General features: G+C 42.6%; 3 protein-coding genes across 12 annotated transcripts in view; 1 reads left to right on the forward strand and 2 right to left on the reverse strand.

Annotated features, from left to right (window-relative positions):
• Positions 1–357: 357 nt before the first annotated feature.
• Positions 358–10,649, forward strand: LOC120825183 (centrosomal protein of 95 kDa). 8 transcript variants are annotated; one of them, XM_040186652.2, is made up of 21 exons: positions 358–599; positions 1,307–1,435; positions 2,055–2,162; positions 2,403–2,513; positions 3,564–3,684; positions 4,554–4,672; positions 5,252–5,421; positions 5,859–5,922; positions 6,080–6,147; positions 6,352–6,563; positions 6,672–6,783; positions 6,942–7,059; positions 7,139–7,344; positions 7,461–7,556; positions 8,161–8,302; positions 8,618–8,787; positions 8,895–8,969; positions 9,073–9,225; positions 9,427–9,573; positions 9,671–9,742; positions 9,847–10,649. In XM_040186652.2, exons 1-21 carry the CDS (start codon positions 575–577, stop codon positions 10,021–10,023), a joined length of 2,595 nt encoding a protein of 864 aa, XP_040042586.2. In that variant the 5' UTR covers positions 358–574; the 3' UTR covers positions 10,024–10,649. The 8 variants fall into 8 exon arrangements, with proteins under 8 accessions (XP_040042586.2, XP_040042587.2, XP_040042583.2 ...); XM_040186653.2 differs by having other exon boundaries at positions 391–599; positions 4,572–4,672; XM_040186649.2 differs by having other exon boundaries at positions 396–599; positions 5,225–5,421.
• Positions 10,456–13,128, reverse strand: LOC144411592 (uncharacterized). Of its 2 annotated transcripts, none has more exons than XM_078108920.1 (5): positions 12,856–13,128; positions 12,514–12,617; positions 11,976–12,057; positions 11,834–11,900; positions 10,456–11,739 (listed from the first exon to the last, which is right to left on the reverse strand). In XM_078108920.1, exons 2-5 carry the CDS (start codon positions 12,571–12,573, stop codon positions 11,493–11,495), a joined length of 456 nt encoding a protein of 151 aa, XP_077965046.1. In that variant the 5' UTR covers positions 12,574–12,617; positions 12,856–13,128; the 3' UTR covers positions 10,456–11,492. The 2 variants fall into 2 exon arrangements, with proteins under 2 accessions (XP_077965046.1, XP_077965047.1); XM_078108921.1 differs by having other exon boundaries at positions 10,799–11,739; positions 12,514–12,587; positions 12,856–13,126.
• Positions 13,129–13,944: 816 nt separating this feature from the next.
• Positions 13,945–24,938, reverse strand: part of LOC120825536 (E3 ubiquitin-protein ligase SMURF2) — a 41,215-nt gene continuing 30,221 nt past the window's right edge. For both annotated transcript variants that reach the window (XM_040187189.2, XM_040187188.2), the window contains 9 exons: positions 20,742–20,955; positions 19,207–19,310; positions 18,978–19,092; positions 18,278–18,456; positions 17,671–17,808; positions 17,400–17,520; positions 17,105–17,306; positions 16,870–16,945; positions 13,945–16,773 (listed from right to left, as the gene is read on the reverse strand). In XM_040187189.2, coding sequence (XP_040043123.1) covers positions 16,674–16,773; positions 16,870–16,945; positions 17,105–17,306; positions 17,400–17,520; positions 17,671–17,808; positions 18,278–18,456; positions 18,978–19,092; positions 19,207–19,310; positions 20,742–20,955 — 1,249 coding nt within the window. In that variant the 3' untranslated portion in view covers positions 13,945–16,673. The remainder of the gene's footprint in view (positions 16,774–16,869; positions 16,946–17,104; positions 17,307–17,399; positions 17,521–17,670; positions 17,809–18,277; positions 18,457–18,977; positions 19,093–19,206; positions 19,311–20,741; positions 20,956–24,938) is intronic.

Raw genomic sequence — 24,938 nt, forward strand, 5'->3', positions numbered from 1 at the left:
TCCTCCCACCCACTCTAGACTGACCGTCTCCAGACGCACCACCGAGCTGGCTTTCCTCACCAGGAAGTGGAGGTTGGGGTGCAGCTTGTTGAAAGCAGTGGAGAATCACAGGACATGACTCTCATAGTTCTCACAGCTACTCCAACAGAGAGAGGGCCTTGTGTTTTAATCATGGTTGCCTCGGATTGTTTTATCCGAGCAAAGCATTTAGGACCTGTGCAAAACGAAGTTGTTCTGATTGTTGTCTAGGTTTGAGATTGTCTTATGAGTCGACAAAAAACGACTTGTTTGATGCTCAAATGCAGCCTAAAGCCTGCGTGGGATAAAATAACCAGCAGGGGGCGGTACGCACCATCCGAGGGGAACACCCGGAAGCAAATAACGAGTCTCACGTCCAATCAAAAAAGACTTCAATTTTAAATGAGAAACGGCAGTTCCTTCTCCCAGAAACCCACAACAAGCAACACAACTTACCCCAGCTGTGGGGTCGGGCTCCCGGTTACACGACACTCGTTTCCAGCCAACCTGAGCAATATAGTTTGAGCTCCAACTGCCTCTCGTCAACAGCCGTTTCATGGGAACCCAGGAGGGAGAGAGAGGTAAGGGATCCCGGATGGAGCTAGCGACACGTAACGTTAACGCTAGCTTACAGCTAACGCTAGTTGCCTGCTAGTTGTTGCCTTCAACTAGCATGTCGTCAACTTTACGTACACATGCTACACTTTAGAGATACATTTTCATTTGAAGGTTAAGCTGGACTCTCGGTTTGACGTTCCAGTAGTGTTTCCAGTAGCAGACACACACTGAAGCTAACGCTAGCTACTTTTCAGTCAACAAAGTTATGGTGAAACTCGTCAGAGGGGATTTGAAAGCGGCTGCTGACTGAGGAACATAGTTTTTGTTTTAACTTCCAACGCTACCAGTTTTATCTGTTTAACGTTACATTAGTTATTAGTTTAACGTGGGTAGTTATTATACACAGTTGGGTTGAAGTAAAGACAGTGGTATTTATACGTAGTTAGTGTGTGTGTGTGTGTGTGTGTGTGTGTGTGTGTGTGTGTGTGTGTGTGTACGTGTACGGGGAGAAATAACTCCCCGCTCTCAAAGTGAAGTTTGCCGCGGATGAGCTCTCATGATGAGCGCAAAAAGTCAAATCTTTCCTCACGCTACACCGTTATCTGTTCTGTTTGACCATTTCATGCCTCTCAGTTTGTCTACATTGTGCAGAAATTCTTTCCAAATATTAATACAAAAGAAGAACTTTACTGTTTAAGATGTGTATAAAGACTGTTGCATTCTTCTACAGATTGGGTCGATGTGGCAAATGACCTTCTCTGCAAGTGTCCCATAAAGCTCCGGCTGAGGAAACTGACGGACTGTAATGCAAATGTCTTCATTGCGCTGTATGAAAACATCTTGGGGGAGAAAGTTCCTGGTAAGATTGCACTGCAGACCGGCTAAATAAACAGTTGGGGTTTCAAGCGATTTTGTAGGGTATTTAATTAAATGAGCCACATTTTCTCCATTTCCAGCTTGTCTGTTGGAATGACTTTCAGTTTTTTCTGGGTTTCTTTTGTCAAATGCGGCAAGCAGAGTATCCAAAGATTAAAGTAGTAGTAGACAGTAATTTATGATCTCATTTACCTCCATAGCTCATTTGTACCCCCAACAAGGCCATTCAAATTCAAATCAAAGTGCCGAAACCACTGAAGGTTAACAAGCTGCGAGACTTTATTTTAGAGCATGCTCTCCTGTGTGTGCTTAGTATGTCAGGAATGTTTCCTTTTAAGACCATTAAACGTGCAATCATGGGACTGTTAAGGTCGCTGAACTCTTTAATACATTGTTTTGTTCTAGAAAGCACTAGAATGAAGGCCCACTGTGTTCAAGGAAGGATGTGAATGTGAAAGCCTAATTGACTGAAAGGTGGAGCCTTAATGATCAGAACTTTCATCAAATCAAGAAGTTATACATACCGTGTAACATGTTTGAATCATCACAATTTACCTTGTTGTGCATTTCTGTGGCTTAATACACCTTTTGGTCATGTTAAGATTACATTGCCGTGCCATGCAGTCAAGAGGATAACGTGCACAACGTTCAGTCTGTGATTGATTCCCTTTCCCTGGATTACCTCCAGATCAGTCTCTCACACATTACAGGTATGTAAAACATGATCACTTTACAACAACATTGAATGTCATGTGATTCTATAAGAAAAATAACTATGATGAACTGCTACATAAATTCAAATATTCACTTGTAAATTTCACCAACAAGTATCTTCTATTCTGTTACCGTATTTCAGGAAGGAGACTGCAGAAGCATGACAATTACAGTACAAATATTCCTCAGCAATAAATGGATGTAAAATAACGCTGAGAATGGCTGTGTGTTTGCAGGAGAAAATGTCGTTGGGGGTGACAAAGATTCTATCAAGAACCTCCTGGAAATCTTTGATGGCCTCCTGGAATATCTCAAGGAGGAGATAAGCGAGGAGTCACAGAACGGTGGTAGGCAATTTTCTTTCATCAACCTAACTGATAACTATGTTTTTATTTCTAACTATTGCACACAAAATGGCTTTATTTTGTCACAAATTGGTATTATTCCATTTTAATTGCACATTTTAGAACTTCATAAAATAATATGGAAATATTGCAATAGTATTGCTTCATTTCTTTTTTTTGTGGGAGGTTTCAGGTATAGGAACTCAAAAAGCCTAATTGACCCAAGGCTGAAACTTTAATGATCAAATCAAGAAAACATACATGTTATACCACATATTCAAATCTCATCATGATTTGCAGAGCAGTGGATAGAGGGCTATTTTCATGGCAGCCTTTTGCCTCGACAGTTCTTCGTTTGCCTGAAACTTCTCCTTATACTGACTGAGACATTGTTTGTGTTTGGAAGAAAAGGGTTCTATGTCCTTCAGCATGAACAGGATATAATGTGTCCCAAAGCCAGTTTTGAACGAGCTGGTGCAGGACTTTTTATAGAGAACAGTCAGCCCTCTTTATGTGCCAGAACTGAGCATGCCTTTGTACCAGTAGCTAATGACTGTCTGCACATACTACTGATTCAAATTCCTAAAAGGCCGTAGCATCCCGGACGTGTGAAACCGGAATACAATGTAGCAAAGCTCTGTGGACTGTAATGTTGTTGGGGGCTGAGATGAATATTAATCTGCGCTGTGGGAACATTTGTACAGTCTTGGTACGTCTAACAATGACGAGTTATGCTTCTACTTTCGGGCCCTGGGTTGGTCAGTAGTTGCAGTGTTTTGCTTAGTGCTCAGTCAAATTCCATGTATGGGTGAGCGTAAGCATAGATTTTCAGCTGATAGGGCTGATTCTGATTAGGTGTTTGTCCGTCTGTTTTGTGTTTGTTTTTTTCTTTTTGAACAAAGGATTTCCACAGAAAGTATGTGTTTGTTCCTCCTTATAAAATTCCATTAAGGTCATGTATTTCTTTCTCATTGTCCTGAGTTGTTTATTCTACATGTAACCTTTTCATTTCCTCTTTCTGTCTTGGTTATTTGTTCATCTTTTTTCCCCTAGAAGAGCTGAATGGGCGCGTGAATGACGATGTGCCCGATGAAACCAAGGAGCCCTCAAGCTGCAAGGCCACACAACAGAAGGAGACTAAACTGGATGGAGAGTCTTTGTCTTCCAGTGGAGAGTAAGATCTTCTAATCATACTCCCCCAAACATTAAGATGAGTGAAGGTTAAAAAAACAAACATTTTGTTATCATGGGTTTATCTTCTTCTACTCTAACATTTATTTATCTGAAAACGGCATCGGTTATAGTAAAGAAATAAGTCCTAACTTTTTAAAGTAGGGTTTTCTAACAACTTTTGGACACAACCGTTAAAACCCTTTGCGCTTTACAAAGAAATGCCACACCAGGAATTAATAAAAAACTCTTAATAGAATACAAACTTTGGTTTGGTTTAAGGTCTCACAGAAACTAAAATATTGCTGACAGGCAGATTTGTTCCTCGTGACCATGTCAGATCCGCCTGTACATCCTGTATACACAACAGGCTGTTAGGGAAACCTCAGCCATTAGTGTAAATATAAAGAAGGGGGATGGGACAACTTGCATGTGGATGTCCAGTCTGCTGGTAGTGAATGTATTCCATTGAAGCCAAAGGCTCCTCAGTGTCTGCAGCATCGACTGAGAAAGCTCACAGGCAGTGAAACGTGTCCTTACCCATAACATCCTTTTACATTCACAATTGGTGAAGTTGTTTTCTCTGTTGAAAACAGAACCATTTAGTGCAAAACGGAGCAAAAGAACAGGTAGTTTTGCTGCCTGGCGACCTGCAGAGCTACAATCTGAAGTATGCTGTGGTTCTTATTACGTTAGTTATGTAACTGCAACATCGAATGGCTGGGCTGGAATGACGAGACTCAATTTAAGACGACCCATCATATTTTAAACAATGTAAACTGATTACTTTTATATCCTCGACGCCATCTATAATATTATTACGTACTACATGTGTGAACTTTGGTTAAATGATGACCACGCCCAAACATTCAGGTCCGCTGTCCATTCCAGTAAAGATTCCCTCCATACCTGGAATGCCGAGGAGATGGGATCTACTAGTGAGCTCATTGGGCTGGGAGTCTCAGCACGCACATTCACAGCCAAACCAGAAGGTAAGACACGTAAGCACAGCCCCTGTTTACTTCACTTAATACGTTTGGACAAAGGACTTGTGTTCTTTATGCATACAAGTTTGATGGATATGTTTAAATATAGGGTGTCATGAAATCAGGTTCCCTTCCTTGAATAGTTCTCAAATGCCCTTGCATTGCTGTTTGAAACTATTGTAGACACTATTGTACCACCTATTGTGAGGGGGAGGCCACACAGTCATAGTAAACTGTAAATACCTAACCGGTAGTGCGGCTTCACTGCAGACCAAAGCCTAACCTTACGTAAACCAAAATATTAACAGACATCATTTTGCTCTCATATCCTGTTGCCTCTAGACTTATAAATCTATTTAATCTACTTTTTTACTTCCAGAAAGCTCCACATTGACTTGTATGTCTAATTGACTGTAATTCCAGTGTGAATGAGTTCTGTTTTGTAAGAAGCAACAGGCACCATCGCTAACCATTCACAGACCATGGCGCTTAATTATTAAGGCTTGATCTTGCAGCCGCGGTAACTCTATCAATAAATAGCTTGATTTAATCTGCAAGGACTCGCCGTGCCTCCCCAAACCTCAGATGCTGTCCCCCTCTCTGGTCCTCTGGATGCTCCTCTGACTGAGCCGCTGCCCTTGGCCATCGCTCTGCAGCCTCCCTCTCAGAGCGACACCCCCCACCGACCCGTCGCAGGCTCTGCTGGCCTCAGACCAGGCCCGGTAGAAGAGGGAGTCGCGCCTGTCTCTACAGAGGTAGCCGTATTCCGTTCAGTGCATGGAGGTTCAATAGTGTTTGGCTTATTTTCAGCCAGTGAAAGGACTGGAAATGGAAAGCTAAAATGTTCGACCAGAGTAATAAATACAATTCTCCAGATAAAGATCAAATGTGTGTTTTGCGAGTTGTAGGTCCATTCCAAAAATAACTAATTACAATTTATTCTAAGTCGGTTTGAATAAAAGCGTCAGCCAGATGACATGTCATGTAATACTTATGGATTTAATGTTTTCTTCACCTTTCTTTGTAGTCATGTGACCAGTCACAAGTGTCATATGTGTCTGGTCTCCGGGGATCAACTGTTTTGCTAATGAATGATTTGTCTTATATGTCCAGTACTAAGCTTTGTCTCTCTTGAAATTAAATTGTAATGGTCTCTAGTTAATTTCAGACTTTTTTTTTTCTCCTTATGCAGAGCTCTAAACCGCCTGCTGAGACCGTTGTGACCAATGGACTACATTCTCCTCCACAGTCTCCATGTGAGTAAAATAAACATACCTGCACATCTTGGGATTAGAGCCCAGTGCCTGATTGGATTGATGGTTATTGTCTCCGGTGCCTCTAGAACGTTGTACTGTTCATCCGCTATGCCACTGTGACTTTGTTTCCGGATGTTATGTTTTGCTCCTATTCCAGGTGCGAGGGAGAAGTCATTGTCCAGTCCGCAAAGAGCCGGCACAGAAGCAGTGGGGGAGACACTCGAGGTAAGAGAGTAGCTTCACTTGTAGAGCAACCTCCATAAACACGTTTGGATAGTTATTGTTGAAGGATTCCTACCTCCAGCAACCAGTGTTGCTCTGTAAACACATCAGCTTTTTCAGTGGCTCATTGAAAAATTTGAATTGACTCCTAATTTAGAGTAAAAATCTCAAACAGATGAACTTGACTGCCTTTTTGTCTAATTTCAGCCAACCGACAAGGGTCCCAGGAGGGTTTTATTCCGCACCAAGCCAGATGTGCTGTTCCTCACTCTGCATGATGAGAGGACGGTCACAACCCCTTCTGTGCCAGACGCTGAGGAGGAGGAGGAGGAGGAGCAGCAGCCAGATGAGGACTATCTAGGTTATCCACTAAAACGACCCGACAGCAGGATTAACCACGGGCTCGAGACGGGCGTCGGGTAAGGAGGGTGACGGGCGTAGGGTAGAATATGGAATAGTGGGTCCTCACTGCCATTGGTATGAAGTCACCTCTTTTGACTGTCTGTTGTCATCGTCTCTCCGAGCAGAGGCCTGTCGGAGGAGCCTCTATCGTGTCGCAGACAACGAAACAAGCAAGCGGAGGAAGAGCTGCAACACATATCTGAAAACCTTTCCCATCGACTCGAGGAACTCGATCAGGTGTGTATATCTGGTTTGTATAAGGTACCAGCATTTTGTTTTTTTTGTGTGGAGTATGATGTGTACCTGCTCTCAGTTCATGTATTTATGGTCAGCTTAATGCAGTGGGCTTTATTTCTTCAGGATAAAGTTCTATTTGTGAATTCTCACTTTTACAGATGCTCAAACGAGTTCTGGGGGAAACCGGAGAGTCCGGTGAAGTCAGAGAAGAAGACAAGCAGTCCCACCACAGTGACAGCATCATGGAGTGTGGCAGGACTCCCAGGCAACACACAGGTAACATTGTCATTATCTCTTTGAGAGCTGCTGTCACTAAAAAATACAAGTTTAGAATTGTTCCATGTATTATTCACAGAAACTGCTGACGGCGAAGCCACTCACAGGACGCGCTCCTTATCCCCCTCCCCTCCACGGCTCCGTCGCTCCCTGCACGGACAGTCAAACGATGCCGTGGCGGAGGCCTGGAGTCGGGATAGTGGGAGACAAACCAACCTCGCAGCTCCTGATCATTCAAAGGGAGCAGAGCGGCGCCACAGACTGCCTCACAGGAAACATAGGAAGGTATTACCAAAACTATTCTCGAAAGCACTGAAATAATTAGAATCTCGGATATTAAATGATTTTACATATGATCTTGTGTGTGTTTTGAAGTAAAAAAAGGAATATTGCTCTTTCAGTATGTGGAGAACGAGGCCTATGAGGAGGAGCTGAAAAGATATGAGGACAAAGAACGGGCCGATCTGGACAAGGCTCGGCTGAAAGCTCAACAGGCCGTAAGTCATTAGTATGCATGCGACAATGACCTCTGACCTCCTTCCTCTACAGAGCATCTCCGTTTCAATTGTTACACAGAGCTTAGTCTGTTTCTCATATAGATTTCTCATCACAAGATTAAAACAATTTGCAGGGATAAGCAAAGTCTGTATTTAGGGAATTCATCTCTGGGATATGATGTCATGGCTAAGGGAAATTTACTGGACTACAGCAACAGGAAGTAAAGGGGGTAAAGTGCACACGGGCATAGTAAAACAAATAATAATCTTACTTGCAAAACACTGCTATGTAATATTTATATTAAATGTTGGCCTGATGAAAATGGGTCGGCAACAGTGAAATTTGGCAGGCAGTAAAATATATTGTTCACGGCTCGAAGGCCTCCCTAAGAAAGTATGAAATTATTCTTATTTTTTTTAAGGGCCACAAGCACCCCGTCCGCCACCCTAAAGTTGTAAAACTAAGGGAAGCACTGGTGTGTCATCTATTGGCCATATTGTGTTCCTCTTCAATTCCTGCCCTGTAAAGCACTTTGGTCTGTGAAAAGCGCTCGATAAATACATTTTACTTACTTAGTTTTCCAACGTGTGTGTGTGTGTGTAGGAGCGCCAGTACAGAGAGGCTTTACTAAAAGATGTTTCCGAAGAACCCAGACTGTCCCCAGCAAGAACCAAGACCCAGCGTAGTTCGCATCGTGACGCACAAACCACAACGGGACGGAGATTGGCCCAGAGGAAAACGTCAAGTAGGTTGACATGACTTAAAAAAAAAAAAAAAAACACATTGACCCCATATAATATTTTCACCAGCAAAGCCGGTATATATTACTGCTTTACTCAGACGGTGTCTCTTATTAGCAGATGAAATGTTATATGTCATCATCAACCATCTCCATGATAGTAATCCACCTTCAGGCACGTCTGACAGTCAGTTCATTTGTGCCCAATTTCTGATCCATTTAAGTCATTTACGTCTAAAAGAAGTTCTCTATTGAGACTGAGGATTCAGGAGTGCTTGGCTTGACTGTCTTTGCACCCTTTTACATTCTCTCTCTCTCCAGTGAAGGTCAAGGAGAATGAACTTCTTCCTGTGCTCCTTGAGGAGTTGCCCCACCTTCACATCTCCCCCCGCGCCCTGGGTCGGATGTGGGAGCAGCAGATGCAGCAGGTGGACCGACTCCACGCCCTGTCAGCCCCTCACAGCCAGCGTCGAAGCAAACTCTCAAGTCAGGTACGACGACGTGGCGTTTACAAGGGCGGTAAAATGCCGTTTAAAATCTGGACTGACGTGGTGAAAGCCCTGACGGATGAATATGTAAACCTCTGCTTCTCCATCAGGTGGAGGAAGCCCAGAAGAAACATGACCTGCTGGTGGAGATTCTACGTAAAGATAAGGACCACAACAGGCGTCTGGTGAGCACAAACACACATTCAAAAGGTCACCCGGTATAATGAATGTTTGGAGTGTCAAAAACATTGCCCTACATGCAGAGTTTAACACGTGTATATCTTCCAGAGGGATTTCAAAGAGCGCATCCAGCAGCAGAAATCCACCCAGAACCGACTGAGGGACCAGAGGCAGCAGGTAGCCCGAGCAAAGAAGTATCACAGAGACTACCACGTCCAGCACCGCGCCCGCCTGATGAGGGCACGCACCAAGGAGGAGAGGGTGAGTAAGACTCCAGTGCTAGAACGAATAACACGGGTCATTTTATTTATTTAATGCCTTGTGTGACAGAAAAGGCCCATTGTTTCCAGTGATTAATATGAAGGATTTACTTGTGTTGTTTCAGGTAGTTGACATTCCTCAAGTCCCCGTTTTAAAATATTTGGGTGGAACAAAGAATAACCGTTGTCGTGTCCGTTTTAGATGTTTCGCCAGTTGTTTGAGGAAGGGCTGGAGCTACAGAAAGTCCGGTTGAGAGAGCAGAAAGCCCACGCAAAGGAGCAGCGTCTGGAACATCAGCGACGACACCAGAACCAGATCAAGTCCATGGAGAACTATTATAAAGACCAAGTAGGACTACGAAAAACAGACACACATTAGAACCAGGAAATCAAGTATCGTTTTGAAATGGACTCAGAGGTGCTTGAATTTGCTTCTTCTCTTTTAGTTTTCACTACTTGCTGAAAAACTTTCTGAAGAGCGGCAGGAGATCCAGGTCCGGAAAAAAGCTCAAGAAAAGGTTAATATTTCACAAGTCTTTATTTTAGCGATGCCTGCTGGTCCATACTGGGAAATGTATTGCATGTGCTCAGTTCGCTACTTATTTATTTTTGCCGTTCACAGGCGCTGCTGAAGATGAAGAGAGAGCTGCGCTCCAGGATGGAGCGTGAAATCGGTGAACTGCAGAAGATAATCGTCCAGAACGACGAGGACGACCATTTCCAGGACCTGGAGGTCCAGACGCTGCGCAATCGGGTCCAGATGGCTTCCTTCCAGTACAACACCAGCTATCTGCACTGATCAGGGGGGCGGGGCTGTTTTAAGTTCCGCTTGATTTACATCACAGCAACAGGCCGCAAGAGACTTGTTTCTGCTTTTCACAACTATGGGTACGACTGTCTGGCCCTTGGAGATTTGCACAAAAATAGGAAATTATACAAGTCATTAATTAACTGAACACTCCACAACGTGTAGCTAAATTCCTCCCACCTCAGCTGCTATACAAGAACTTAATGACCGCAGAGTCCTCTTCTTCCAGGTGTTCCTTGATAACGAAGACTGTTTCAAATGGTTCCCTCACTGTGCTGATATTGTAGCAAACAACTTGTGAAATGTTCTCCCTCTTGCCAAATGGGGACAACTGGTGCAAACAAAAGCCTGAATGTCCTACATCGATGTATTTTTAACTCTTAACTATTTTCCCACCTAATGTGTGCAATGTCTTAACCATTATTTATTTTTATGCTTATGATTTTTAAGTAACTGAGTGTTGTGCTGTCCGATCACCAGGGGGCGATGATAATCAAATCTTTCATGACTGTTTTAACCGATCCAAAGCGTAGCGCTGTTAACGCTGCCCACTAATGTATCTAATGAGCACACAAATGCGCCTTCATCATCATCCATTAAATGTGTGGGATCATAAACTCTTGTGCCTGAAATGACTCAGTTAAAGGTCAAGTGGTTTGCATTATACCATTCGAGTATGCTAATACAATAGACCCAAAGTGAGCATATCAGAGGCCATAATGTATTAATCACCTTTACTTGAACACATGTTCTGAAATTACACAAAGGTGTAAATGATTAAACATTTATTTAATGTCGTCTTACACTTTTAGTATTAAAGTTCACACCTGGAATCAACATTTTATCTGAACCCGGATACTGACATCCCATCTACAAGCCTTTTTATTTACATAATTATCAGATCTCAAAATGGAAATTGGTTGAGTAAATTACACTTGCTTATAAATATTTAGGTTGTGGATCTGTTAACCTAATTGCCAGTATATCCATAAGATTATAATCAATCTGCACCTAGAAACATTTATGCCTGTTAAAGACTTGATCATAATCCTACATGCATTAACCTGTTCAATATTGCTTGGATTGTTCTTTGAGCAGCTGTGTATTTTCTAAAAATTCATGCAGCCTTCTTTAAGTAAGAAATTGAAAAAGTCCTTTGAAAGAAAACTAGTGTCCATGTTCCCTTGGGGAACCGCTTCGGCCTCCTCGAACTAAGTCTTACCTGCCAATTCAAGCATTCTCCCGCCATCATTCTGGCCTTTGGTGTGCAGTAGGTTGGCAGCATCTCTCTTTAGAATCGGATGGCTCTCTGATGTGTGGGTGTGATGGCATCAGGAAATCATGGCATGGTAGAGAGCATCCAGGAGGGTCCATTGTTTGGTCCAGCATAAAAGTAGGAACACCTCTGCTGCTTCAACAGAATGTCAGTCCAACCATCGTAACGCAGCCGTCTACGAGGATTACTGCTGGGCTGAGTCGGCCTCAACGTGCGCCGGGTCTTCTCCATTTAACTGCAAATCGGCTGCTTCAACGTCGTCGTCTGGCAGGTTAGTCCATTTTGAGCGGCTTTTGCAGAAACTGCACGCCTGATTTACCACAAGCTTTAGTCCTTTGACACGTTTTGTAACTGTACATCGTCTGTTGCATTTGCGGCACAAGTTGAACAGCTGAAGGATGCACTCTTCATCAACGATGAACTCCGACGAGCTGAGGCGAGAAGAAATCCTTAGTATGTAGGTTATTTGTAAATGTTTACCTACAGTTAAATCGTCTACACTGGTATTAAATCACGATGGCATACCTCCCCAAATCTACCACGTAGCGTCCATCGGCCACACTTAGCGAGGTGATGAATTCTTCTTGAATATCTGGTTGTGGATCCATTTGGAACGGTTATTACTTTACAGGTTAACAATTTGCTACCGAAGTGAAGGTTGACTCACCTCTATTTTCGAACAGGTTAGTTGTCTTCCCCTCAGCTTGACTCGCAGGTTTTTGACAAGCAGCATCTTTAATTCCAGACTCCTTGAAAATATGAGCGGCAACGCGTCAGCACAACCCAAAAACAGGGAACGTAATTCCATTTAAAAAACATTCAGACACCACAGCTTTACAAGTTCTGAGGTGTCTTGATTTTTTTTGTAAATTAGAGCACATCATGCATGCATGCATGCATGCATACTAGTACGTTCAATGGAAATGTGTCTTTTGGACAGATTAAGGGGTGTAGTTGCAGACTGGAAACAAAGAACAAATGAAATCAGCAACATGCCACTTTGCTACAAAATATTAATGTTCTGTGTTAAAGTAATCATGATATAAACAATTATTGATGTGCATGCATGGCAGAAAAGTTATCTGGTGTGTACGGCTTATTTAGATTTTAGGTACATGGAAAGCTCAAATCGCAGAGAATAGGCATTCATTTTCTGTTAATTATGTGACAGACTGTTGGTGAGGACGTGTGTGAGTTACATTTACCTTTCCATTCTCAAATGAATGCACAGGAGCAGCAATCCGCCCGTGATCGGCTGAACTCATCTTTAACTGGTTTACTGATGCACACACCAAACAGAGCAACACACCTAAAGTATCAAAATGAAAAGTGTGCTCAGCACATCATTTCTGTAACTCGTGACTAATGTCGAATGAATGCAACGTTAATTAGATTACAATAATCTAATAATAAAGACAATCCCCTCTGAGACGCAGTGGAGGTATAAATATAAAATAGCAAAAACAGTAAACGTGCCCAAAATGTGAGCGCAATACACGGCAGTAACGTTACATTCAGTTGTGGGTGCACACACACAGGCCTCTCACCGGGTCCAGAGCTCCTCTCGAGGGTCGGTTGCAGTTAGCTTGTTAGCTTAGCGCCTAGCGTTTACGTTAATAATGTTTCACATTACAGTCTGTCGCAGACGTAAGCTACATGTCCGGTGGTATAGAAGTCGGTTTTAATACCGCGTTGTTTATTAACTTGTTGCCACGTGCTCACTTTCCTTCTCTTAACGGAATAGTTCACGTGAGCGTAAACAGATTTATCGGAAGTTCTGGTCAATGGCCACTAGTTTATTTACCGCGTGCTGACGTCACTTCCTGTGTTACAGGAACAACATTTCACCTGCAAACCAACTGGGATTTTGGACCTTTTCATTTCTCTGACAAAAATAAAGCTTTTGAATTATTTGTCTACATAGAATTGTTATAAATACCTTTAACATATCGTTACCCCAAGTAGAAGTTACTTTCTCATGCATTTTTTTCCAGTTTATTTGTAGTAAAATTGAGTAATTATTCAATTCAGTTAATACAGCATTAATGATTAGTATGTGTCCATTCGTCTAAAATTCTTTGGATATTATCGCCTACAATTTTCTGTTTTGATTTTTTCCCCTCATTTAGAAGTGAGACCATTTATTAAAAACTTTGACACACATAAGAGGACAGAGACAACCATAAAAACACGTTACGAATGCATCACAATTGATACACCACTATGGAAACACTTATATGGCCTCAAGCTCGTCATTGAAACAAATGAAATCATGCAAACGTGTAAACTTACAAAGCTACACGTTTCACGTTGGATGAATCGGTCATGTTCTGAACAATTCCACTCCTTCCAGCCACCAGTCCAAACTGCATTACATTACAGGTAATTTAGCAGACGCGTTTATCCAAAGCGACTTACATTTCACTTTAAACCCATGGCGTTTTCACATTTTTGCCCGGGGAGCAATTAGGGGTTAGGTGTCTTGCTCAGGGACACTTTGACATGGAACATGGGGCAGCCTGGACTCGAACCACCAACCTTGTGCTTCCCAGCACACCTTCTCTAACACCTTCTCTAACCCCTGCGCCACAACGACCCCCATTACAGTACAAAAAATGACAGCACCGTACACGTGGTTCTGTAAAACATAATGCTGTGAGGTCCAAACAGCATAGTTTTATTGCTCAGCTTTCTGCAACGGTACAAGAAGTTTATTACTTTGCTTCTTTATTGTACTTCTGCACAGGTGTCAGTTACACGCTCACAGAGCAGCTGATGTGAAAAACTATGAATACAGTACACTGTAATAATAAATAGAAAAACAGAAATCTCCAATCAAAAGAAATACAACATGGTGCAGTTTAAAAAAACTAAAATATTTTTTTTAATGTCATATTGTTTGGTACTGAATTTAGTCACTTGCGCGCACACGCTTTGTACTTGAACTGCGGAGAGTTGAACATTATAGAGCTTGTTTTGGTTTGTTACCAATCAAACCAGCATCGAACTAAATGATTTAACTGGTTCTAAAATCTATTCAGATCAGCCTAGAAAAAAATCTTTTCCTATCACAGGTTTTCAAGGCATTTGTCTTTCCACTTTTTGATAACTTGCCAGAATGTCAAAAATGTTTGACCAATTTGGCTGCTTTACTGGGAAAATGTGGGATTTCTACCGACAAAACGTTTGCACTGAAGACTGAACCAGCCAGAAAACGTGGTGCCCTAAAAAAGTTACAAAGAGCGGAAGTGGAGTGTGAGCTTGAGAACATACACGTGTGCATATCAAGAAAATGTGTAAATATATATATATATGTGCGTTTTATCTACATGAAAAAAAAACTATCAGCCCATTAACTATTTGGTAAATAGAAGGAAGTGTCTGATTATAACTTGGAGCCCAGGTATGCATAATGTGTGCAAAAAAAAAAATGTTTAATGCACTTTTAGCCTCAAAGTCAAACAATTAAAAGGTAAAATGAAACCAATCCTATTCAACTGTACAAACATGACATTTCATGTTGTGTTTCTCCATTTTGTCTCATGACAATAAAATGGAAAACAGGTTTCAGAATATCAGCTAACAAATGGTTACAAATAAATGCAGGCAGTACACATACATCAAACTGATTTATCCAATTCAAAAAGACTTCAAAGTAACAATATTGCAAATAAATAGGCGTTATCTTTTCAGCGTCCATGCATGCAGAGGTTTTCTTTGGATGGAGGCTCTGGTCATTGAGCTGTTTTTGGGGACTTTGGTCATTTTGGTTGAACATTTTTACCGTGTAGCACGGGAGTTCAGCGGCACTCAAACTCCAAAAATTTGCAGCTCTGAGGGTTTGAGGCGGCCGACAGCAGTCAGTCCATTATGCTTCTTTTAAAAATCCATGTTGCAACCAGACTGCTCCTGTGCAAATTAAATAACATTGTTGTCTGTGCTGTTTGGAAAGGCCAGTCACGCTCTCCTATGAAGGTATGCAGTGTTTAGTGAAAGCGATAAATATTACTTTAAACTGCCAACATTTAGGCTCCATGATGGGTTTAAAGACACAGCCTCCAAAATATATTTTTCATTATAACCAGATTTTGCCCCCCCCCTCACACACTAGCCTAACAGATGTAAAACAGAAAATAAAAACGTCCCCTGAGAATGCCAAGAGGTCTGTGACAGACACCAACATGCTTGCATTTGAATTGAACAGAAACAAGAAGCCACCATATACAAAAGAGCAATGCATTTGTACATATACACTCAAATTACAGGTGTATAGATACATTTTGCTCTGTATATTTATAATTGAAGTCACGTAGCAAATTAAATGTATTTCATCTAACGGGTAGAAAGCACTCCTGCCATCACTGCTCAGTTTGTAAAGTGCTCTAAAGGGACGAGGGCGAGAGAAAGATACTTACATCTTTTTAAACAGCTTAAAGGATGGGTTGAATATCTTCAACCTGCACCCTTCTGGACAATTGTGCCATTTACCACAATTTGACAAGAAGTATGCGGTGTTATTTGGAGCTGGATGAAACAAAATAAATTAAGAAAAACATGCATACTTTTAACTGGTGGAGACAAATGGGAGAGGAAAGGAAGACGAAGCAAGAACAAAAAATGAGGTCCAAACGTCTCTGCAGCGTTCAACTATGGGATACCGTCTACCTTCCTTACATACGAATGATTAAACATGCAGAAACACGTTGACAAGCACTGTGGCCACACTGCAGTTGTTATGGGAGGGGGGGGGGGGGGGGGGGTGATACAATTTGCACCTTGGAGTGGAAGTTGTATTGGTCGAGGTCAAGATGGCTAATAAGGGCAGGATATGGCTACCTGCAATGTTAAACATTCAGTAGCATAACAAGGATCAATTCAATTGGAAAACAATATAGTGCCTCATTACTCTCATGCCTAGCGACAGTTTGGAAAACATATCTGTAGAATGTCAATTCAAGTTGATAAACTACTTCCTGGTTTGATAATATTTCAAGTGAGGGGCCGGTGTCGTTTCTGTATCTGAATGCAAAATGAGCTGTCAAAAACAAACCGTGGAAAAGAAGCGCAGCAGCAGTTCTCAGCTAAACAGCCACTACGGTGCTCCTGTTTCTCACAGCGAAACAATTGAAACAATAGAAATCAAGTGACGGGGGAGGACTCTCTAACAGCTGTTGAAACAGACATCGACAGGGGAAGAATGTGGCGAGCGGGGAGATAAGAGGAAGACTGCAGGCTCTGAGGGAGCCTGTCAGTGTGTTGCAGTGACAATAATAGTCCATCAGAGTCCTGCACACACACACAGAAACAAACACACACACACACACACACACACACACACACACGCGCAAGCTCTCCAACGGGTCTCTTATTCCACTGCGAAGCCACAGGTCTCCTCGATCGCGGTCAGCAGCTTGTCGTATAGCTTGTCGTAGCTCTCATAGGGCGGAATGTCGATTCGGTTGAAGCTGCAGAACAAAAAGAGTGAGAATGAGATCACGTGACTATGAGCTATGAGAGTGACAGGTATTGCTTTAATGCCTGCAGGTGTACGCGACACACACCAGGTATGGGCTTTGGGCAGGTTGTTGGCGTTAGCATCGATCTGATGAATGGTGAAGAGTCTGGGCCCTGCAGCGCCTGCAGTCAAGAAACACAAGGAAGATGCATCAGGTGTTGTTCACCAGTGCCTTTAACTGCCCAGTTAACTGTAACCCTCGTTAGCAGTAAAAAAAAAACAGATAAAGACTGGAGACTGAAGCTAAGAGACCGGTTCCATACACAGAGACAGATAAGTACCCTGTAGAGCCTTGAAGCCTTGCAGCGGGACTCTGGATGAGCCGGTAACAAACTGCAGCAGCCGGGCCCTCCTCTCCTCGTCAAACGACTCCACGGCTTTCCAAAACCACTTGACGATGTTGCTGTCAGGGGTGCAGTGCTTCAGACGGGTATTGGACTTCCAGTCAGAGATGTCAATCTTTCCCAGGCCACACACTATCAGCTGAAGGCAGGGAGCGAGATAGCAATTTAATTAAGCTTAGACAAGACAATCATTTTATTTCAAAGACACAATAGATGTTTTTCATCTGATTACCTCCAGTTCTTTTTCATCAAAGGACTTGAGTAGGTGTTGAGGAATGACCTCATTGAAGCCTTTCTGCAGAGCCAGAAACTGAGCCTCGATGCCATGCAGGAAACGCCAGTTCACATATAACCTGTAGAGGACATGATGGAGGAGTGAGTGCAGAGTTGGTGTGTCAGTTTATTCAACACTTGAGGGACTGCAAATACGGATTCATCCCTGTGACACGGAATTCATTTTGCGACAGTGATCCCTTGTGTGGGCCGAGACGAAACTCACTTACCTAACATACTCCTTCTTGGTGTCCTCTGACACTGGCACGCTCTTGCCATTGGGCTTGAGCTCATGTTGGATGATTTCTCCGTAGGCATTGTGCTCTACACAGAACGTGTGGTCCAGGACACCGGTGATGTCATTGTCCCTGTTAGAGAGAGAAGGTATGCAACAATAAGGCCTTAGTTGTTGTTGTTTGAGCTAAATTATGAAACACATTTGTAATCTGCAACTCGACAAGTACACTATGCTGGTATAATATGTTTTGTTGGGATTATTTTTATCGACTGGTTCTCTGGAGTTTTATTTGCTGCAATACAAAGGAAAACACAAACCACCAATGATGTGTATTTTTTAGATCAGATGTCATTAGCTTCCCTGGCAAAAGAGGGCGCCACAGTCAATGGACGACAGAATGCTCACATCTGTGTTTGCATCTTCAGTACATGCCCCTGTGCTTTTGGTGTGTACAAGTATGAATGTATTTCATGTCGCTCTTATAACACGGCCCATTTGCAAACAACTACTTTTTGAATGAATTTAGATGATATCACAGCAGTAGCAGTTCAACATGCGTTTCCTCCAACTTTGGGTTGGTTGATTCAAAGAAGTCTTACAGGATCCAGACAAGGCTGTTGTGGAGGTCCGGGTCGACAGATTCCATATCGTCCAATGTGATCGGTTTACCCAACAACTGTTTGTAGAAGGGCAGAGTGAAGCCGCCATCGATGTAGTGGCCGTGAAACACCGCCATGCCCATGATGCGACCCACGAAGTGGAAGTAGGACAGGTGCTCCTGCACGTTGAAAACAGGGATATTGTACATTATTTTGTATTATTGTTCAGTTTTTGCACAATGCCAGAACCGAAGATTAACATACAGGAGAGCAAGACCATTGCTCTTTTAAAAACTCAAATAAAAAACAAAATAAATAATTGCTGTTTTTTGAATGCACAGGAAATTCATCCCATTGGAAGGTTTCTGCTGCTCTTTGAACAAGGCTAGGCATTTTTAAAAGTAAATCATTTCAACATCAAAACCGCTTCCATGGAGAAACAAATGCCCAGTTCTTCAATCTGATCCTTTCTCTCGTAAACATTCTTCGTTTTAATAATGGCGGTATTGGGCAATGAAAACGGAAATGTGAGACTCCGTAAAGAATGTAGTTAGCAGACCAATCGCAGCCTTTGCAAGCACACAAGGAGGTGTGAAAAGGCACGCAAGGGACACGCAAGGGGGTCTTGCGTCTGCGTCGCTCTGAAAACGCAGAAGCATAAACTAGGCTTTACATATAACTGAGACCGTATAATTCCTACCGGGTTGACAGCAGAGTCCGGGTTAATCTGTAGAGTGTAGATGTCGTCCCTGGAGTACTGGAAGAGGCCGTAGTAGGGGTTCAGCATCTCGTGGGACAGCAGGTATAACCATTCCCTACCACACAAACACGGATTGACTGTAAAGAAATGTACTTCAAACAAGCGTTAAAACATTTTCTGTATTGAAAACCACATAAAAAAAAAAAAAAAAAAACATGTGGGTAAATACCTTGCAACCCCGCCATAGTCCAGTCCCTCTTCTCCTCTGAATTTAATCATCAGTCTTTTCCAGAGATCCTTTGGACGCATTTTCATCACCTGCCGGTACGACTCCTACATTTCAACACAAAGCAAATGAAATACAACACATTAGACAAAACAAGAATCTCCATCTCAAAACATGACTGCAATATCAGGTGGATTAATATGCATCTTGACATTCTGCTGAAAAATAATCTAAAGCTAGTTAGTTACATTTCTATGTGCATGCTTCAGGTTTGGAAAAGACTTAAACCTAAAACTAAATAAGTATTACTAACAATACATCTTACTATTAGAGGACCGGTCCCAGTGCATCCTGGTTATTCGGTCATTGCCTCTCTTCATTGTAAGCCCCCTCCTCCCCCCGGCTAGTTAAATAAATCGTTGTCCATTTCCTTTTTGCCATTTCAAGGTCTGTCCTCAGGAGTCAATGCCACAGTAAGCAACATCTCGTCGCTGTAACAGTAACGCTGCCGGAGTGAACGCATGATGGACATGCAGAGTCAGGCTTTAAGATGCTTCTAAACACATGAACATTTCCAATAGTCTAAACTCAAGTTGCACAACATGGGAGGAGAATAAAAAAAACAAACAAAAAAAAAAAACGTATGTGCTTAGTGGAAAAAACATTAGAACCACCATTGAATCCATAATGGAATTTACACAGAAAAGCTTTTCATTTGTGTTAATTGAATGTAAAGTGTGGCAAAGAACAAATAAGAAATCAGACTAGAAGCATTTTAAGTACATGCACACATTTGCGCGAACACTCGGCTTGCGGTTAACTGTAGCACCGGGTGCTGCAAGAAAACCCACAGTGGATCTGCAGGACTGGTTTTCAAACTTAAATTTCCCTTTCCACAGCTGTCACGTTGAAGGGGGATGAAATCATATTTTTCATTGCTCAACTTGTACTTATGAAGTTATGTCTGGCCTTGAATACTTGCCCCTGCTGCCTTAGCTCCTTTCCTCCCACCCTCCCCCTCTCCCCCATCTCCTTAGCTGCTGAAATCATTCAGAAAGAATGCCTCGCTTTGGTAGAACAAATGATTGGAAGAGCAAGAAAAAGAGAGGCTGAGTAGGGGGAACAAAAGTAAGATTTTTCTTTTGTGCCGTTTTGAAGGCCTTTCTGTTCTGTTTTTCCCTGGAAAACAAAGTGGTTATGAGTGGTGGTTCTGTGCTGCCCCGGGCCCTTTTCTGGCGCACATCGTAAATGGGGTGAAAGAATGCCTGTAAAATGCAAAGATCTTGGTTCGTGGGCATTCTGCTATTGTTTTCATGTTCAGTTTGCATGTCAGCATGTGATGCTTTTTTTTGTTGCGAAAGCCAGATGGTAAATTCTATGAAGCCATATTCAACACACCCTTTAAAAAGAATTCTGCATTTGCATCCATTTAGGCACATGTGTTGACCTTCAACAATCAAACAAGCGTTTCCTTTTAAGTTGCCTCAATTTACTGTGTAAACATTTCATCCTCTATTCAAGTGTGCAGTTGTTTTTACCTCAAATATCTCTTCCCGGCAGACCTCGATGCGGCAATGGCCGGCCTGAGGTTGCTGCTGAGAGAGTTCCTGCCGCAGGATCTTCAGCTTCTGCACCAGGTCCCTCTTGTACTTGGGCACAGTCAAGCACTCTGCCTCTTCAGGCAGCTGGGCCGGGGACAGAGCTGGCTGGGGGACGCAGGGACCACTTTGGTCCTTCGGCTGAGTCGGGTGACTGGAGGGAAAAATTGGTTTCAGAGAACAGTCAAGGAGAGATTTGGGAGGAGAAGTGCAATCGATCAGATGGAGGGAAATGGACACGGTGTGAAGGCGCCGATATGTGGCGAGAAAGGAAAGTACAGGGAGTAACATGTCACTACGATTCACCATTCATTTCAACAGTAAGATGAAACAGTTTGACCTAGGGAGCTCTTCTATTTTTATTTGGTGCATTTCAGCCATTTACTGTCATGAGTAGTACGTTTATTTTCATGGATTCTGCTTTGAAACCCCTTGAGGAAACCCGTATCCAGCATGAAGGCGAGAAATGTCCAGAAGGGAAATCCCTAACCCCTCCATCTCAGATGTCCTCTAACCGCGGAACTAGGATGTTTTTTAAGCACTTCCCACTGCAGCCCTCACCCTCCTCACCCCTCTAAACAGAGCCCGAAGCCCAGACTAAATCTGATCCAGACCTGTGGACAAGCTGGGCCTTAGAGCAGATGTTTGGTAAATATCCCCAGCAGGAAAGACCGAACAAGAGAGGAAAATAAATATACAGGAGAGCAGCTGGCCTCTCTGGCTAACTAGTGTTCTCTTCCAGATAAATCAATTCAACAAATCCGACTTTAGTCATTTTAACTCCACCCCTAAAACCATCACTCTAATTGTCAAGCACAAAGAAACTGACCGCCAAGGTTGATTAGACGTCCCTGCCCACAATTAGAACTTCCATCATCAGACCACTGGAGCTGCCACCCTTCCTCATACTTTGAGGTTAAGGGACTAAAAACATTCATGGAAACTTCCAGTCCTGCTCCCGCGGATTAGCACAAACATTGAAGGTGCCCTCCGCTAATAATACTCTAATAAATATAGATTCCAGCCACCACTCTTGAGTTTATGTTTGCCTGCCTTGTTTTGCAATTTTCACAACCAGAGTAAGCATGGAAGTTTCCCTGTTGCACAGCTGGCTGAGGAACTAAACTCAAGGAACTTAGTTGCTAACCTTTATCCCCCGCAAGGCCTTTATATTCTAAAACGAATGAGACAACTATAAAATACAACCTTAGCCACAGGGGACCACGATCAATGTTCTAGTCTCCTCCAGCACTCATTGTGGTGTTCGTGGTGGGATGCCTGGGTGGGCCTCATAAAAACATAATCTGTCCCTCCCTTCAACAGGACAGCAGCCCTCATTTTCCTGTGAGCAGACGCTGAGCCAGCAGAGGATTTCGTTAAAAGGAGGTACTGTCCTCTGCTGGGAGTGGAGTGGCGAGGCTGCCGTTGGCCAAACAAAGACTGAATTGGTGTATAAAAAGGAAGGAGAGACCTAAGGTAGCAGTACATAGCCAACTACTTATTCCGACACTTGTACATTTGAGATCTCTGGTTCAGTCGGTTGGAAACGGCCTCAACTATTTGGGCTTTCCAAACTAAACGGGTTGCAGTGTTTTCGCCAGTCTATCCCTGTATAATCAAGTCTGCTGCTATTTATTTCATTGGCAGGCCCTGGGACTCCTAGCATGTCAAATAAAGGGTAAGACTGAAACACTGCAGTCCTGAAAACCACTTTAGGAAGGAGGTTAAGAAAAGATGGCCTTAAAACAAAATTGAATGAGTTGCTTTTGGCTGAGAAGCCGAAGAACCATATAATAAAAGCAGAATTTCAGTGCCCTTTTCCCCATTCTGTGGGCACAGTGCAATTAAAAACACATTTTGACATAGTTGCTCGTCTCTGGTTTCCAAACGGGGCGAGCTGTGCATATTTGAGGGAAAGCACAGCAAAGCTGAAAATCTGCCCGAGCCAGAATAAAAAAACGAGTCCCATTGGTTTGACAGCCTGAGTAAAATACTACTTGAGGTGAAATATAACGTTAAAATTCAATGTCCGAGCCAAAAGGATGTTATAATTGTTATTCCAAGGTGGAAGGAGCGGAAAGAAAAGAAGCCGGAGAAGACAAGAAATGGAGTGAACATTTTCCAGAACGGAGTCAAATGCAGAGTCACGATAGTCCTCTTACTCGATTAGCAGGGGGGGCAGACTGGGTGTGTGTTAGGTGGTGAGTGCATTGCACCTAAGTGGATGCTTGTGTGTGAGTGTGAGAGTGAGAGAGAGAGAGAAAGTGTACTGCTTAGCAAATGCAGCGGTCACCGGTGGGCTATAATGAGTGTCGAGTAGGTGTAGGGGTGTTAAAGTCACACCAACGCTCCCACCCAGCCTAGAGAATCAAAGGGCCCTTTATGAGGATCAGCTGTTCGGGTGCTCTTTTATACACAGAGGTTGGCCAAACTTTACAGAACACAAAGTCAAAATAATTCAGAATAATTAATTACGTTGAGTATGTAATTACTTATTCGACAATGTTTGTGTTTTGCTAATAAATGTGTGACCTTTAGCATTCTTCTTCATTCCCAGATACACAACTTCCACATCGACAGCTTCAAATTGGTTAAATAAAAGAATACAGAAGTACAGAAAGCTAGCAGCAGGCAGGCTGCAGTGATGAGACTGGCTTTTGACAAAGACGTGTTGCAAAGATTGGACACTTTGCAGAATGTTTACATTTCAGGGATAATCAGCTGTACTTTGAGCGCCAGTTAGTGTAGAGCAGTTAGAGCCGACTACACTGTGCAGTAAATTGTGCAAATAAAACACCAGTATATTTACGTTGGCATGGATTTAAGATTTCAAATAACCAGACCAAGGCCCTGGACTCCTATACAGACAGTCCTTTAATACAACACATGCAGACAGATTTACCCTGCTGTACAAATACACCGTTTAGATTGGAATTTATTTTACCATCAAGTTGCATGTGAGAGATGTTAGAAAAGTAGTCTATGCAAAATACTGTATATATTGCGCGTGCGTACACACACACACACAATAATTTATACATCTATATTTATCTCCCCCATTTTAAATAAAACACAAACCCATAATGTCCAATGTATAATATATAATCATCTTCTTCTCTTCTAAAAACATCAATACAAATGTTGATATAAATGTCATCACGATTTATATCTAGGTCGGGAAAATGTCTGCCCACTAAATCCAAAAGCAACTAAGAATACCTTCTGCAAACACTGATCTTTCAAACATATACTATTTGCTGGTGCAAGAGCGGAAGCAAAGTACGTTAGAGACAGTGTGGCAGACCACAGTAACGTAGCCGTGTCTGACTGACAACCCAAGGCCTTCATTAGCCTCAGGTCGGCAACGGGTTCGTCTGAGTCGCATTCGAACCGGGATGCGAACTGCAGACTCACGATGTTGTAAACCATGGGGCATGACACAAACATGCACCCGCTAAATGAAAAACACTGGGTTGAGGGATACAAAGGATAACCCAAAAGTGTTACGATCTGTCCCCACCCAAAAACAACGTTTACCTCTTCTGAGCACACGCACTGCATGTGTGAACAGGCTGCTGACCTGTGCGTGCGGTCAGTGTAATTCTGCTTGCTAATGTTTCAGTTGGGCGTGCTGTCAGTATGTCAGGTTTCTAGGAGTTTGCCAGTAAACAATCCTGCATTATATCGCTTTGTTGTTGAGGCCATTTAGCACACCCAATAACATTTCAAAAGGCTTACATTCAAATTGGGTTTTTAGACAACAGCAGCCCACTAATCTATTTATGGCTGCTCTGAGGCATATTAACTGTTTTCATTAGTATTTGATCACTTTAGACTTTGAATACATGATACATTTCTCTTCTGAAGGCCAAATGAGTATATATACACTTACTTTACTAATGTTTCCTGGGTATTTGCCATTGCACATGTAATACTGTGACATGGGCTGTATACAAAGTGTGTTTGAATACGTTTTTCTCAATCACCGCGTATCACGGAAATCTGCATTACAAATTGGCTTTTTAATTTTGAACTTTTAAAAGTTCTTTTAACTCCCTCAAATGTCTCCTAATAAGGACTCAGACAACCAGTTAATGATGCCAACTGGATAACATAGCTGAGCTTCAACTCACCAGC

Source organism: Gasterosteus aculeatus, chromosome 9, assembly GCF_964276395.1.
Source record: "Gasterosteus aculeatus chromosome 9, fGasAcu3.hap1.1, whole genome shotgun sequence".
Classification (NCBI taxonomy): domain Eukaryota; kingdom Metazoa; phylum Chordata; class Actinopteri; order Perciformes; family Gasterosteidae; genus Gasterosteus; species Gasterosteus aculeatus.

What these genes read in the sequence shown, in the direction of transcription:
- LOC120825183 (XM_040186649.2), top strand. Translation starts at nt 575, where the DNA reads ATGGGAACCCAGGAGGGAGAGAGAG. An exon ending in CAGTCTCTCACACATTACAG is followed by an intron (nt 2,163 to 2,402) that starts GTATGTAAAACA and finishes GTGTGTTTGCAG; the next exon opens with GAGAAAATGTCGTTGGGGGT. An exon ending in GGGCTCGAGACGGGCGTCGG is followed by an intron (nt 6,564 to 6,671) that starts GTAAGGAGGGTG and finishes CTCTCCGAGCAG; the next exon opens with AGGCCTGTCGGAGGAGCCTC.
- LOC144411592 (XM_078108920.1), bottom strand. Translation starts at nt 12,573, where the DNA reads ATGAGTTCAGCCGATCACGGGCGGATTGCTGCTCCTGTGCATTCATTT. An exon ending in TAACCTGTTCGAAAATAGAG is followed by an intron (nt 11,901 to 11,975) that starts GTGAGTCAACCT and finishes ATCCACAACCAG; the next exon opens with ATATTCAAGAAGAATTCATC. An exon ending in TACGTGGTAGATTTGGGGAG is followed by an intron (nt 11,740 to 11,833) that starts GTATGCCATCGT and finishes TTCTCGCCTCAG; the next exon opens with CTCGTCGGAGTTCATCGTTG.